This window comes from Lipomyces arxii, assembly GCF_038497795.1.
Source record: "Lipomyces arxii strain Phaff 12-163 unplaced genomic scaffold V1512scaffold_44, whole genome shotgun sequence".
NCBI classification, from domain to species: domain Eukaryota; kingdom Fungi; phylum Ascomycota; class Lipomycetes; order Lipomycetales; family Lipomycetaceae; genus Lipomyces; species Lipomyces arxii.
In genome coordinates, this window is record NW_027117743.1 from 1 (window position 1) to 14,772 (window position 14,772).

Consider the following 14,772-nt stretch of genomic DNA (forward strand, 5'->3'; position numbering starts at 1 on the left):
AAAATAAGACAGCGAACAGTAGGCGAATGGCACCGACCGATATTGGGGTCAGTTTGTGGGGCAGCCAGGATCAGAATCGGGACTCGCGCTCACGAACACGACGCGTCTCTAATTGCCAGTCACGTGATCAATGATTGCTTCACTCTTTTAATTGTTGAAGTCATCCAGCTTCTGGTTTTTAACGGAAGCTTTAATACTTTGTGGACCGTAAGTGCAAAATGGACGCATTTTACCATATGAAATTTCAATTTTACAAAAATTTGAACTTGAAAAAAGGGAACCGTGAGCATTTGATTAAGCAAGCGCGCTAAACATATGCGATATGTAATTAAAGGTAAAAGCACCACAAAGCCAATTAAACATAAATAACGTGAAAGAGCAAATTTAACCAAAATCAAAAATTCGTGCCTTTAGCTTGTGGAGTTCATAATCCTGCTGGCCAAAACATATGCAAACACCAGAATACCTGCGCATACCGCCTTGTGCGTTACTATCCAGCTTCCATTTTGGCCACCCGGCCCATTCTGACCAACAGTCGGGTTTTTTGTTCCAATAGCTGATGTGTCTAACACACCCAAATGTCCATTTTCTCCAGGAAATGCGCCAACAGGCCCCCCTCCAATACCATTAGCAGCTCCGTTTCCCCCAGCGCCTGCTACTACACTACCTGTTCCTGTATTTAAAAAGTTGCTGACGTTCGCTCCTTGACGCACTCTCCGCCATTCTAAAATCAACCGCTCATTCTCTTCGGCCTCTGTCGGGAACTCTTCCACAAATTTCCGATTCTGCCGTAAATTCCATTCATGCGATAACTTTGCTAACTTGACCTTTTCTCTATCTGTTGAACGTAGTGCGCCCGTTGTCACTTCGTCTGAGGTCATGAAACTGAGTAGACCAGTTAAGATTGTGCTTACACTCCACGCCGGATTCCATGTTTTTGGATGGTAATCTGAGAATGACAGACATAACCGGGTGTTTGTCTGAAACCGGCCAGACGGAGTCACCATTCGAATCGCTGGCGGCTTGTAAGGGTATTCATCAGGAAATGTGAGTGTGCCGTGGTATTGACCGCCTTCATACGGAGTGCCTGGCGGTCCAGTTATCAAATAGTGCCATCTGACCAATAGCAATTAGTACACTGCCTCTGTTACTCTAAATATGTGCCAAAAACTTACTTTAAAATATCCTTTTCACTTGGATGTGCCACTATATAAGGTGGTGGACTTTCTTCGATATTCTTATACTCGCGCGTTAACTACCAGCATGTGTCAGCATTTCATATATCTCTACACAATCACAAACAAGTCACATTAGTGACCTGTGATTATTCTTTAAAACATACTCGCTTAGTTGCTGCTCTCGTAGCCATTAATGTGAGTAAGCGTTAAGATTCGGTTGTGCTGTAGAATGTAAAGAACTTGACGTTTTTCAGTTCAAGCAATTGTGAGCACCAAAGCGTGAAGCGTAAAGCGTGTAGTAATAAAAATTCAATAACAAAACAAGCAGATCAATACTAAGAGACGACTGTGCAGACCAAGAAACGAATATATAGTAAACAGGTCGAAGAAGCTATAATGCTTCACGACTAGTTGAAATTAAACTACCCGGCCTTCGCAAATATTACAGCCTAGAAGGTACACATACATGTGCTTTCTCTAATCATGCTTGCAAAAATGAGGGTATGGTGCTAAAATTATTGAACAGTTCGTAAACTAATCGTAGCTCGTTCAAAAATTACTGATTCCAGACGCAGACCTATCTAGCAGAAGGCGCAAAATTGAAAATACTAGCAATTAACAATAACTTTTGCGAATTTAATGAATAGTATGAAGGAAAAAGAGGGCTCTTTAGGATTGTTCCAGCAGTTCAAATTTGTAAGAGTTCTACATCACGGTAATCAGATCAAATACAACGATAGACCTTTGTACTGATCTATCGCAGACACACGGGCAAAATCGTTGTATTTACTTGGAACTATACAATCTCAAGATGCAATTGCTATAATTGAAAAAACGGCGTTTAACGTGCAAGATGATTTGTTAATGAACAACCTGGTGGCCTCCAGCATTGAAGACATTCGTATGCTTGATAAGAATGATGTTTATCATTGGTATATGGCCGTCATGAAGGAGGACTTGGAGAAGCTGCCCGGAGCTAAGGTTTCGCTTATATGGCCGGCCACGCAGACGGTTTGTGGCATTATATTTTAGAAGTCTTCTGTCCTGACCGCGGCGTTGTATAGCATATCGACAAGTATGGAAAGCAACGGCATCGAATGATTACAGAAACTCCAGAAATGTATCGGTCAGTACTCGCGCCATACATCGAGACGATGAAAGGCGACCGTATCCAATGGTAGGGATCATCCTCTAACGAGAGAACTTACTAATTTATAAGGGTCTATAATATCTTGTCGCATAAAGTTGAAGCTGACCGAATTGTCTACGAAAATACTGATCCGGTTAATGGATTTATTCTTCTTCCAAATTTGTTAGTTTGTTTAGTATTGTGAAGGTGCGAGAAGGAGGCTGACCAATATGTCAGGAAATGGGACAGAACGACAATGGACGCCTTGTACCTTATCGCAATCGTGCACCGTCGCGACGTGGCTTCAATCAGAGATCTCTCGAAGAAGCACATTCCTTGGCTGAAGTCTGTTCAAAGAGAGATTGTGCAAGCTGTGACGACAACATACCCATTGACAGAGACCCAATTAAGAATCTACGTCCACTACTTGCCTTCCTACTATCACTTTCATATTCACGTCACAAATGTCGAACATGATGCTGGCGATAGTACAGGAATTGGCAAGGCGATTATGTTGACGGACGTTATTTCTAGACTTGAGGAAATGTCTGACGAACACAGTGGGTTTGCCAAAAGTACATTGTCTTTCTTTTTAGGTGAAAACTCGGAATTGTGGAAAAATGGATACTCCAAAATTTACAAAGACTAGATATCTGTTATAAACCAATGCGCTGAATTTAGGCCCATCAGAGACATCCTGCCGTCAGTCAAAGTTGACTACAATTTGGTGCGCAGTAAATTACGGTATTGATGTACTGTTTATTGAGGCCTCGCTGTACTGTTACTGGCCATACTGTTATTTGTTTTGCAAACTTCGTGCGGTATATGACAATATGTGCCTGTTTAGCTGGATTAGTCTTTGTCACAAGTGTGCTTGACTTATACACTGAGCGATATTCGCCAGAAGTGATTTAACGATGCTATGAAGGCATCCTTTCCCAAGCTTTTGGAGTCTAATGTTTTCCCTCTGCTTCTATTCCAAAAAATTGGAAAGTCATCTCTTTCAGATTCTCAAAGTGTAACCAGCCGGAATGCAAAGAGAGAGTATCAAGTAATTGACAATGCATAGATGACTCTAAAGTCTATTTCCCTGCTGCGTCAAAACAAATTTACTAGACTGAAGTATTAAATAGCCTAGTGTAAATCGAGATGGCTCTTTTTTCTTTGTTGCGTCTGCTGGGCAGGACAATGCAGACAGTCTTGACCGACTGCAGTAGTCTCGCAAAACAAGAAGGCACTGCTTGTTTAGTAACCAACTTGTTTAGTAACCAACATCCGTACTCAAAATTCGCGTGTAACTATAGTCTACATTTCGAAAATCACCAACTACTCCTCGTCTCTTCGAACTTCTCTGCGACACTGCGCTACACACTGCACATTACGTTACACCCACTAGGCCTATGCGCCAAGCATCACCCATCATACAAAACATAGTACACAGTACACGCTGCATACAGATCGATACACGTGAATCAACACATTATGCAATTAGCAACTCAGTCTATGATTAAAATACAGAATATACAATATTATTACGATGCGACTACGCTGTATGCAAAGTGTTGATTCTTACTTTAAAACACAATGCAGCAACTATGGGTTAACTATAATATACTACGACTGCTGAACATGTATCATGTCAAAAAATACAAGAACAGCTCCCGCATACCGCCAGATTTCATGCATAACTTGCTAAGGGACATTGACTAGTTTGTGCCCGAGCTCCTTTTTATTAACTACCTGTTAAGATGTTACTATCATTCGTCCTGTATTTTTCATTCCGTTTTGGACCAGAGTATGATTGACTGATTAAATTCAACGAAATTTGCAAATATTTGTCTTCTATCGAACTTTTAATGACACTACTTTTATACATATAATATATATTATAAAAATTTAACAATTGAAACCAGCAATAAAGCATAATTAACAATTCTGTAAGTTAGTTACTATCTAAAGTGAATAAGTATAAAAACTGTGCAGTGAGAATGGTTCCTAATTATTATAAGCCGCACAAATTCGAGGTTGTCGAACAAGGCGTTGTTCTTATTCTTGCATTTAAACACCGTCAGACCTTGATCCGAGTTACCTGACGGCGGTAAAGTATACATTGAGTTGCAATGGGTCACAGAATATCAGTTATTGTGCTACTGCTGGCAATCACTGGGCAGACAGTGTTAAGCGCCAAATCTGCACACATTCGTGGAATATCCAAAGCAGGTATGATAAATCAGTGGTCATCAGTCAAGTCGATTGAGACTGTTAAAAAGGACATGTTACTAATTTGGAACTTACAGACGAAGCATTGTATGTTCCAGGTCCCAATGGTGAATGGGCATGTCTAAATCATCCAGAGATCATCATCCCGTTCTCTCGAGTCAATGACGATTATTGCGACTGTCCTGACGGCAGCGACGAGCCTGGCACCTCTGCATGCGAGAATGGCAAGTTTTATTGTCACAATAGAGGGCACATTCCTGGAGTGCTCAGTTCTGCCAGAGTCAACGACGGCGTGTGCGATTATGACGTGTGCTGTGACGGCTCAGATGAATGGGCAGGGCTGGTCAAGTGCGAGAACAAATGTCGCGAGCTAGCGCTGGAGTACGGAAAGCGAGAGGCCGAACGGCGGAAATCACAAATGGCGGGATGGGCTGCGCGGGCAAAGCTCGTCACAAAGGCCCTTTCTCTCAGATCTGCGCTTGAGAAGGAACTCAAACAGTGGGAAATTCAGTTGACATCGACGCAAGCGAGGGTTACACGAGCTGAAGAAGCATTGAAGCTGGCAGAGTTGCAGTCGTCCACCAGAGTAGGGACAAAGGGGTCGCCAGTCATGGGTCGCGTCAGAGCTCGAATTGAGGAGTATCAGCAGGCTACAGAGGCTTTGATAGACCACATTCGTTATTTGGAAAGTAAAGTAACGATTGTTGAAGAAATTATGCAAAAGCTTCGTGAAGATTACAATCCTAATTATAATGATGAAGGTGTCAAGTCTGCCATCAAGGCGTTTGAAGAGTTCCAGGGCAACAGTTTGACTGGTGTGGACTACACCCAGTTTCTTAGCAAAATCAACACAGAAGAGGACGAAGAATTATTTCAGGAGGAAGAAATTACATTTGATCCCGATGTTGGTAAGTGATTCTGAGTGAATTATATGAAAATTTCCTAATGCAGCGCGTGCAGTCGAATACTCATCTTACATACCACTACAGTGGCGTCTATGGATTCACGAACAGCAAACTGCGTTACGGCAGTTCTTGATCGAGCACGGGCTGTTGGCGGATCGCAAGGCGTCAGGCGAGACAGCAAGTACGTTTTTATTGTCTCCTTAATTTACATTAGGCTTACTGCTATGTAGATGTCGCGAGTGCCAGAAAGGAGTTGGATGCGGCTAACCGCCAACACCACGATCTTGAAAAAAAGCGGGACAAAGTTGCCGATGACCTTCAGAAGGATTTTGGAACTGACGACGTCTTCCGTGCACTGTCTGGGGAGTGTGTAAGTATGGAAAGTGGAGACTATGTCTACGAGATTTGTTTCAACGGCAAGGCGGCACAGAAGCCTAAAAACGGTGGAATTACAAACTTGGGGTATGTTAGACTGCTATACAATTATCTAGCCGCCACTGACAGTCTAATAGAACATTTGACAGAATGGAAGGCAATACTCTTTACTTTATCAGAGGTGCGAAGTGCTGGAGTGGCCCCCAGCGCTCAGCCACGGTGTCAATGGAGTGTGGTGAGAAGAACCAGTTGGTTTCTGTTTCTGAGCCTGCGATGTGCGAGTACTTACTAAAGCTCATCACACCTGCTCTGTGTAGCAATCCTGAAACCGAAACGAAGAAGGCGAAAAACGAGTTGTGAAGAAAAAGATGTAAGTATATACCTATTAGTTCAAGGCACGGTATATAGTCACTTCGTTTCAAGCCAAGCCAGTTTAGATCAAAAGTTTTAGCCAAATGCATCGTATTTACACAGTTCACGGCGTCGCGAATCCTAGAATGACGGCCGCAATGAGATATTCACCGTCATGGGTCACGCTGACAAAAAACTGCTCGTCGTCGTAAAGGGAGGAGCCAGAAATTGTAGGCCTTTTACCTAAGTTAGATGAGCTCTGCTCGAGACTTGATCTGGATATTTCACATACCACCAGCAGGGTCTATTGTACACCACTCTCGCATTATAAATCCCACCTGTCTTTTAGTATCCAAAGACTTGTACAAGGCTTCTTTTATACTCCAACTACGTTCCAATCAGAAACCACGTTCTTTGCTTATGCGTACAGGAATTTCACTCACCACCGAGCTAGGAAGATGCTATGTAGCTCATGATTATCTACTAGTAATTTAGATTTCTCGAATTCAACATCATGAAGAATCCGACGAGAGAATTTAGAACGATAAACTGGGTTTCTTTTCAATAATGCATCAATTCGAGGTAGATACACCAGATCGATTCCAAACCCACGAACTGCGGAGATTGATGCCATACTAATAGCGGTCTCAATGAAAGGTATAGACATAAATATACTCATTTACTTCTAGGCAATTTCGACGCCCATGAATCATTTTTCACATTCAAACTCTGCTTTCCAGTTGTAACTTACAATATATAAAGCCCTAACCTCACAGTTTATGTTTTCAGTGCACTCACTCGAATTTACTCTGGCATAATATATATGACCAAACTTTTCTGAAAATCGCTTAATGAGCAGTTTATTGTTATTGAGCAGACGTACAAGATCTTACTGAGAAGTCGAGGTATGTCTGGCAGCAACTCAGGACCAGTCGATGCCTTTGCTACGGCAAATTTCATTCCACTCGACTCGTCTGGATCAGCTAGCAACAAGAATAAGCAAAAGAACAAGCCAAAAAAGCTAAAAGGGAAGAAAAAGTCGAAATCAGCTGGGAATACACCAGTGAAAGGACAATCACCTACGCGAAGTTCTGCAGAGGGGTTGAAAAGACGTAAAAGTAACGGCAACGGCAACGGTAACGGTAAAGATAAACAAGCTGCTAATAATTCCGCATCAAAGAAGAATAAGAAGAAGCAAAAGAAGAACAATAACAATAACAACACCAAGAATGTTGAAAAAGATCGTCATTCAGCGATACAAACACTACAGACCAAAGTATTAAGCAAGCTGGCATCAATGGCGCGATTGAACAATAAGGACAAAGAAATCGTTAATAACAAAGAAAATAAATCTGGGCCGGCTGAAAATCAATTTGACGTTTTACAGAATCTTCCAAGCAGTGGACACTATGCGCAGGCACCAGAGTCTTCTGGGCCTGCGTCCACACCGGATTCTGAGTATGAACCAGAGCTCCCTGAGGATGCGGGTTCCTCATACGTGACTTTGGAAGATTCAGACGGAGGATACGATTTAGCAGAGCATTTTGAAGAAACAAATCACATAGAACGACAGGCGCAAACGGTCAATCAAATGCAGGTTGAGAACCATGGAAACGATACCTTGCGTATACAAAGTCCAATTAGCATAGCATCTTCAGAGTCGATACAACTTTATGACGAGGAAACAGACAAAGAATCGTTCACGAATTTATCAAAACCGATTGACAGTAAAGCAGAAACAGCTGTCAAGGATGACGATGGTTTTATTGCTTTTGAGCTTAGTGATAATGAGAACTCAATTACAGAGACAGAGAATACGGGTGATAGTGGACAAGATAATGGAACAAGACCAGAGAAGAGAAAGCGTGGCATACTGTCGAAAATTGCAGGAGCTTTGAAGATTGAACCACGCGGTCAGAAGCGACGTCGTGAAGAGGAAGAAGATCTTCAAACAACAGCACCTTGGACAATTGGCCGTGATTATTCGAGAGAAGGTGAAGTCAGCATGTGGTTGCACAAGGAGCTGCTTGACTTTGTGGAAAGCGTTTCACCTACTGATGTACAAATTGAACTTCGAGCGTCAACTGTAGATCGGATACAGAAATGTGTCAAGTCACTATGGTCCGACGCTACACTATGTGTCTTTGGCTCTTATGCTACTAATCTATACTTGCCAGATTCTGATATTGATCTTGTGATAATATCTGAAGACCAGCGTTATGACACGCGCTCAAGTCTGTATCAGTTAGCCAACGCGTTGAAGTCAGCTCAGATTGCTGTTACTGTCGAAGTAATTGCTAGTGCTCGTGTTCCGATTATAAAGTTCAAAGATAGAAAGAGCGGCATAAGTGTTGACATATCATTTGAAAGATACGGCGGTGTTGTCGCAGCAGATACAATTATGCATTGGGTTGTTGAGCGACCTGGTCTGCGAGAGCTTGTCATTATTATCAAGTACTTTTTAGCCAAGCGAGAACTAAACAGTGTTCCTGACGGAGGATTGGGTGGATTTGCGGTTGTGTGTCTCGTTCTCTCATTTCTACAGGTAATTTACTAATAATTGTTCTGTGAACTAGGCTTACAAAATTTAGATGCACCCAAAGGTAGCTTCTGGAGACATTTTACCAGAAGAGAATCTTGGTGTGTTACTTATACAGTTCTTTGAACTGTATGGCAAGAACTTCAACTACGATAATGTTGGCATTTTTGTCAAAGGTAATGGATCATACTTTGACAAGAATCTAGATCATCAGTTACAGATTCGTGGCGGCAAGTACTCACTTGTGATACGAGATCCCAATGATGAAACCAATAATATCAGTCGGAGCACATATAATTTAAGAAACATTCGCCGGGCGTTTGCAGGAGCATATGATATTCTTACCACACAATGCTATGAAATGGATGCTTTGAGTCGGAGACAATGGGTGAATAAGAGTCTTCTCGCTTCTATATTGTATATAAGAGACGACAGAAATGTTGCTTTGCGATATGAGTAATAGAATTGTATAATGTATAATATAATTATATAATCATAATATATAACCACTTCTTTGTTTACCCTGTTGAATGGAAGGAAAGAATTGTGTGGAGTAAACCTTTTTTTCTTTGTGGAACGGTTGAGCCGCAGTGTAGAAAAAGTCCTGAGTGGGAGATTTTTTCTTTTTAAGCAATAAGTATTGGCCTCAGTTCAATTGGTTCAGGTCGTTATTTTGGTCAGAAAAGTAATCGATTTTCGTGTATAATAGAACAATGGCATCTCAGTCTTCACATTCTCTATCACAGGGAACACCATCGTCTTCGGTGACTGCTAAGTCTCTGCAACGCCCGCAAACGCAAAATGGCAGTCAAAACCAGATTCCGCCTCAAATGCCGGCCCAATATGGTCTCGAGCCATTGCCACCAGCTGTTGGAGCGACCATGCTTGGTATGAGTGAGTTTCAGGCACCAGCAAGTTCTCGGTCGTTTTTACCTCCACCAGCAAATGCTGCGACCGACTCACCAATGACCGGACGAATGATCACTCCACATATGCATTTTGCCCCGGGATCGATACCAGAGACTAATGGATCTGTGCCAGCTATGCGTCAGACACTTTCATCGGGGGGATACACTGGGGAAAGTGTGTTTAACGGCAGAAACGGTGGCCGCATATCTTTCGCTGCTTCACCATATCCGACCTCGAGCATCAACGGAGCTCAAGCTAGTGCAGACAGCCGGGAACTGGAGACTCCACAGCTACTACCAGGTAGAAATGGTAATGACGCCAGATCGGACATTGTGTCTGCCATGAGCTCTCTGTCAGTCAAGTCGGCAACGCCTTCGTCCCAACCGGCATCGGAAGATTCAAGCACAGTTACACAACAGGTTTGTACATGTATATGATAAGAAAGTTGTCAAGTACTGACTTTTAATACAGGACATTGGCTTTTACATTTATAATGCTGGATTTGTTCACGCTGCGTGGGCAGATACATTTCTTTCAATTCCTCCTCATACCACGCTACGCTTGCACGCTCTCATAATTGCACGCTCACCATTGCTATACCAATATCTCACTTCTTTTTCTGCACAAGGACCGCCGTACACTATTCACATCAATAACACTGACCCAAATTTGTCAATGGCTACGATCTCAATGGCCTTGGCAACGTTATATGGTCATCCTCTGCTTCTTGAGTCGCCTACAATTGAAGTAGCCAAAGGTCTCATCGCTGCTGGTAATTTTTTTGTTTTAGACGAAGTCGCTCTTGTTGGTTACAATGCGCTTGTGTCACTCATCACACTTGAGAATTTTACAGAGCTTTTATCATTTGCATTGGAGGGTTCAACAGAAGTGGTCAAGAAAGAAAACATCGACTTATCTTTCCGTGGACCATATCCCAAATATACTGGCAACTTATTGTCTTCATTAATAACCTATCTTATTGAAAATCTTGAACATGGTTTCATTCTACATCCCAGCTCTAAGCCAGAACTGCGAGAGCTGCTGGTAACTATGCCATTTCACTTATTCAAGCACATATGCGAAACGGAAGACTTGGGATGCAAAAGCCAGATGGAAAGATATGGGTTTGCGAGAGATATCACTGGTGAGCGTGAACGACGGAGGAGACAGTCGGGCGGCGGTGTGTTTGAAGAAGGTGTCGTGATTGCATTTGGAGGCGGCAAGGATGGTGTAGAAGTCATCCGCAAGCCGGTGGGTAAAAAGAAAGTGCTGTGGAAGGCATTGCAGTAGTAGGCTAAGTAGGCTACTAAAACAGTCTCATTAGGTAGTACGTACTAAAAATATTTGGTATAGTGCGCATCAAATGGTATCGTGTACATAGAACACTATTAATTTACAAACCTTAGCCAAACATTAAACCGTTCTGCCCCACTTCTTTCTCAGAAGCTGACCTTCATTTTCCATTAGCAGTATCACCTTGCGCAACCATTTCTGACTGCATTTGGTCCGCAGTTTCCAAATACAGGTCCCAGTACTTGACGAGATCAGCTTTTTCCTGTCGCTCAACTTCCAGGTCTTTTTCGAGATGCTGAAGCAGTTTTTCGCTGTCTTCTAGTCGTGCTATCCATTTGGCTTCTAGCTGTTTCTTTAGTGCTAGCACCTTTGTTTCGTGCTTCTTGCTGTACTGAGCATGCAACTCCTTTGCAATGCGCTCAATCCTGTTGCTCTCGTCTTGATATCGCTGCTCCATAGACGCGAATCGCTCTTCAGAGTCCCGTAGCGACACACGTAATGCTGACAGTTCTGACTCTTTCCCCACCAGCTCTGCCTTCAAAGTTGCAATCTCAGATAAATATTCTGCCTTTAAAGACTCCACTTGTCGCGTTGACACGGTAGGTAACGACCGAGGTGTTTGAATTGGTAAATCCAAGTCAAGCAAGCATGCTTCCTCAATTGACTTAATTTGTTGTGGTATCCGGCCTGGCCTGCTTTGAGTTGGCGTTGTATCGCTTGACAGATTTGAAGGCGTCAAACGCAAACGCGTGGATTCGGCTGGCGTATTAAAGTCTAGTAGATAAACCTCTCGCGTAGTCGCAGGCGTCCGTAATAGCTTTTTATGTTCTGACTTGCTTGAAGATGATGCCACTCTCTTACGAGTCGATGACTGAGATATTTGTGATGTTTTGCTATGCGATACAGGATCTACTAATGGTGTTCGTGAGTGCTCCGCGGGAATAGAGGCAGTAAAAACTGGTTGTCTTGGAGTTGTTGGCGACGAAATAAGCTCGTTAGCTGGATGACCAGACATGCCGGGATACTGCTCAAATGGCGACGAAGGGAGAAAACTATCATCATTATCATCTTTCATGTCTTCTACTGTCCGTTTATTCCGCGGTGTCGTGCTAAATTTCTGATCAACAGATAGCACCGACTTCCCAGTATCGCTTCCTTGCAATATCTGTGAAAGTCCCATTGTGGTTCGAGAGGCAGACAAGGCAAGAGACGAATGTCTTGACTTTTGCGAACTGGACAGCAGCTCACTATGTAGTTTCGGCTTCGTTATTGACGAATGTGTTGGCAATTTTTGCAAAGACGGTAAGTTATACTCAGATCTACCTCTTTTCATTCCACTGCCTCCAGGCTTTAGTGACGACCTGGTTATTGAACGAGTCATTTTCGACGCAGGCGTCAGACTGGCCCGCGGAGTAACAGGCCCAGAACGGTTTGACGTTGTCTCTGACAGAGGATACGATACCTGGGACATTGTAGTTTATTAGGACCACAGTAGAATTGTAGTGGTTATATTGCGTGACCTGAATTCTACTAAAATATGGTCGCTAAATAGGTGCGGCGCGAGAAGTAAGTAAACACACAAAAGAGTTGCTATAGCAACGGATATAGCTCTATGAATATTCTAAATTAGGGCTTTACGTTGTCAAGCGCATGGGGTCACTCACTACACATCCGGTGCGAAGTAATCACTTTATTATACGAAATAGATACAATTTTAAATACTAACCTAGCAAATTAAACCTTTTACTAATAAGACAAAACAGAATAAAAAGAAATGTCACGTAATCTGTAACATGGCTATTATGTAGACTTGGTTGGTTTGGTTTCGTTTATGGCGACGCTGCGCTCTATATTGGTTGAGCTTATGAAAGTGGGACTTGAAATGTCTTCCAACATGATCTTTCTTTTCTGATGCCTTCCACTATTGAACAAATTTGCGAGATTCAGGCGCGACTTGGCGAGCCTGAGTGTTGGCGAATTCGTTACGTGAGATAGCCTACTATCAGATGCAGATTGTATAGCCAAGGACACTATGGGCACAAGCTGGATGTGCTGTGTAGAGACTGTAATTGGCACCGTCATCGTACCCGACTGCGTCTCTGATGGTAAATTAACAAGCACAACATCTCCAGTCATTTCTTTGGCTGACGACTCATTCCCTCGTAGCAAACTTTTTGGAGGGATTGGTGGCGACGGTATTGATATTACGGGCGATGACAGTAGGCTATCTGTATGCCGTCTGTGGCCCCTATAAGAAGTTTCCGAAACTGCTTCGTAATCTGTATCTGGGTGCTCGCTAACACTTTGATGGGTCGAAATACTGTATTGCATATGATGCTCGACTACGGGATCTTCTAGTAACGACTCGGTTTCGTCTAATTCGTCAGACTCGCCTATACCCTATCAGCAAAATTCAAGACGACACCCATTGCGAAGCATACTAGAAGTGGTTGTACTCAATGTAATGTTTCGAAGATGTTTCCTCACTAGCATCGCCAAGCTCGGCAACTTTGGGATTAATTCTTTTCCGCGCTGAGCTACAGAACGGGACTTGAATGTGTTCATACTAGCGCCATCTTCAGGCGGTAATTGTGCAACCGCAATCAATGGCGCGTTGAATTCAGTAAATTGAAGATGGGTTGTGCTTTGGGTTGAATATCTGTCACTCGCGTGTACGGTCATTGTGCTGTTTTGTTTCGTACCGGTTAAGACTGATGAAGCCTTTGCTGGCATGGAGTATTGCATGTCTAGCTTGTGGTAATTTTGAAATAAAGATCGCGTCGGCGGTGGGTCTCGCAAACTCGAGCCGTTTTGTGAATCTTTCGATTCAAGTAAAAACGTAAACTGCTCGATCAACCCAGGGAGCATCAACGACTGACGAAAGTCGTCGTCTGTGGGCAACGCGTTTGTGACATCTTCTTTTGTAATCTGCCGCTGCGGAGATTTGCGCCAGCGCGTAGCTTTGCTCCGAAAACGTTTCATGATACAAGATACAGAGCAAGGAAAAATCTAAACTGGATGAGGAAATAACAGAAGCTTGGAATGAGAAAGGAATGTATAACAAATAGAGATCAGCATCGAATAGGTATTGTAAAGAGCAGGTCACAAACTAATAAAGAAGCTTAGCAGAAGAATGATCTGACCGCAAAGCACGACAAAACGAGTCAAAACGAGTCAGCGCTCGATATTGTGTCTCTGAATTGCGGAACAACCCGTGAATAGGGGCTTATGTGAAAACAATCTTCTGCATGTCTGAACCAGGCAGTGGTCACTTTTTTGGTTTAGCCTTCGCACAAAATCATATTTACCTGCTTAGATAAGCCGAGTTCTAATTCATCTCTTCGTAGGGAAATTTGTGCACCTTGAAGCATATGCGAAGTAATGTCTAACCCACACTTTCTCAACCTTTGTCCATAGAATCAATGCATGTTGAATGGTTTCAATTTCTTAACAGTACTGTCAACCTATAATATAATTTCTGAAATTTGACGTCAATGTGGCTATTTTGTGCTACGACATGAAGCAGCTTCATCATGCATTGCTGGACCCTATACAAAACCATTAGGCCAAGGAAACGTTCAGTTTTTATAAGTGTTCTGCGGCAGACCATTAAAAGCAGCACAGGAAGCTTACCTACACAAGCTTAATTAGTAAATTCACAATTATTTCTGATATCGCAATAAGGGGAACTATTTGTACAACAGCAGTCATTGTACAAAGTATTCGGAACTAACGCGTAACGCGTGGTCACGTGATGTTACTTTGTAATTTTATTATTGTTACGCGTCATCGTGAGCGCGAGTCCCGATTCTGATCCTGGCTGCCCCACAAACTGACCCCAATATCGGTCGGTGCCATTCGCCTACTGTTCGC

The 14,772-nt window shown here is 42.8% G+C and overlaps 8 protein-coding genes across 8 annotated transcripts; 4 read left to right on the forward strand and 4 right to left on the reverse strand.

Moving 5' to 3' along the window:
- Positions 1-238: 238 nt before the first annotated feature.
- V1512DRAFT_268678 (ubiquitin-conjugating enzyme/RWD-like protein) lies at positions 239-1,551 on the reverse strand. Its single transcript, XM_066917524.1, has 3 exons — positions 1,343-1,551; positions 1,176-1,255; positions 239-1,116 (listed from the first exon to the last, which is right to left on the reverse strand). The coding sequence occupies exons 1-3, from the start codon at positions 1,367-1,369 to the stop codon at positions 411-413; spliced, it is 813 nt and encodes a 270-aa protein (XP_066769003.1). The 5' UTR covers positions 1,370-1,551; the 3' UTR covers positions 239-410.
- Positions 1,552-1,826: 275 nt separating this feature from the next.
- Positions 1,827-2,956, forward strand: V1512DRAFT_272979 (HIT-like domain-containing protein; the record flags this gene model as incomplete). The annotated part of the gene is made up of 5 exons (XM_066917712.1): positions 1,827-1,893; positions 1,942-2,189; positions 2,243-2,355; positions 2,398-2,490; positions 2,545-2,956. The coding sequence occupies 5 exons, from the start codon at positions 1,827-1,829 to the stop codon at positions 2,954-2,956; spliced, it is 933 nt and encodes a 310-aa protein (XP_066769004.1).
- A 1,092-nt stretch (positions 2,957-4,048) lies between these two features.
- Positions 4,049-6,289, forward strand: V1512DRAFT_129414 (glucosidase II beta subunit-like-domain-containing protein). Its single transcript, XM_066912959.1, has 6 exons — positions 4,049-4,244; positions 4,317-4,527; positions 4,605-5,435; positions 5,488-5,613; positions 5,663-5,894; positions 5,945-6,289. The coding sequence occupies exons 2-6, from the start codon at positions 4,428-4,430 to the stop codon at positions 6,165-6,167; spliced, it is 1,512 nt and encodes a 503-aa protein (XP_066769005.1). The 5' UTR covers positions 4,049-4,244; positions 4,317-4,427; the 3' UTR covers positions 6,168-6,289.
- V1512DRAFT_213627 (4'-phosphopantetheinyl transferase superfamily) lies at positions 6,283-6,792 on the reverse strand (the record flags this gene model as incomplete). Its single annotated transcript, XM_066913605.1, has 3 exons — positions 6,283-6,394; positions 6,447-6,545; positions 6,602-6,792. The coding sequence occupies 3 exons, from the start codon at positions 6,790-6,792 to the stop codon at positions 6,283-6,285; spliced, it is 402 nt and encodes a 133-aa protein (XP_066769006.1).
- A 162-nt stretch (positions 6,793-6,954) lies between these two features.
- V1512DRAFT_278555 (uncharacterized protein) lies at positions 6,955-9,196 on the forward strand. The gene is made up of 2 exons (XM_066917973.1): positions 6,955-8,703; positions 8,750-9,196. The coding sequence occupies exons 1-2, from the start codon at positions 7,066-7,068 to the stop codon at positions 9,155-9,157; spliced, it is 2,046 nt and encodes a 681-aa protein (XP_066769007.1). The 5' UTR covers positions 6,955-7,065; the 3' UTR covers positions 9,158-9,196.
- Positions 9,197-9,336: 140 nt separating this feature from the next.
- V1512DRAFT_268688 (uncharacterized protein) lies at positions 9,337-11,017 on the forward strand. The gene is made up of 2 exons (XM_066917525.1): positions 9,337-10,025; positions 10,078-11,017. The coding sequence occupies exons 1-2, from the start codon at positions 9,411-9,413 to the stop codon at positions 10,894-10,896; spliced, it is 1,434 nt and encodes a 477-aa protein (XP_066769008.1). The 5' UTR covers positions 9,337-9,410; the 3' UTR covers positions 10,897-11,017.
- On the reverse strand, positions 10,751-12,445 carry V1512DRAFT_268689 (uncharacterized protein). Its single transcript, XM_066917526.1, has one exon. It carries the CDS (start codon positions 12,368-12,370, stop codon positions 11,060-11,062), a length of 1,311 nt encoding a protein of 436 aa, XP_066769009.1. The 5' UTR covers positions 12,371-12,445; the 3' UTR covers positions 10,751-11,059.
- Positions 12,446-12,574: 129 nt separating this feature from the next.
- Positions 12,575-14,128, reverse strand: V1512DRAFT_129470 (uncharacterized protein). The gene is made up of 2 exons (XM_066912960.1): positions 13,341-14,128; positions 12,575-13,292 (listed from the first exon to the last, which is right to left on the reverse strand). The coding sequence occupies exons 1-2, from the start codon at positions 13,879-13,881 to the stop codon at positions 12,700-12,702; spliced, it is 1,134 nt and encodes a 377-aa protein (XP_066769010.1). The 5' UTR covers positions 13,882-14,128; the 3' UTR covers positions 12,575-12,699.
- Positions 14,129-14,772: the final 644 nt, after the last annotated feature.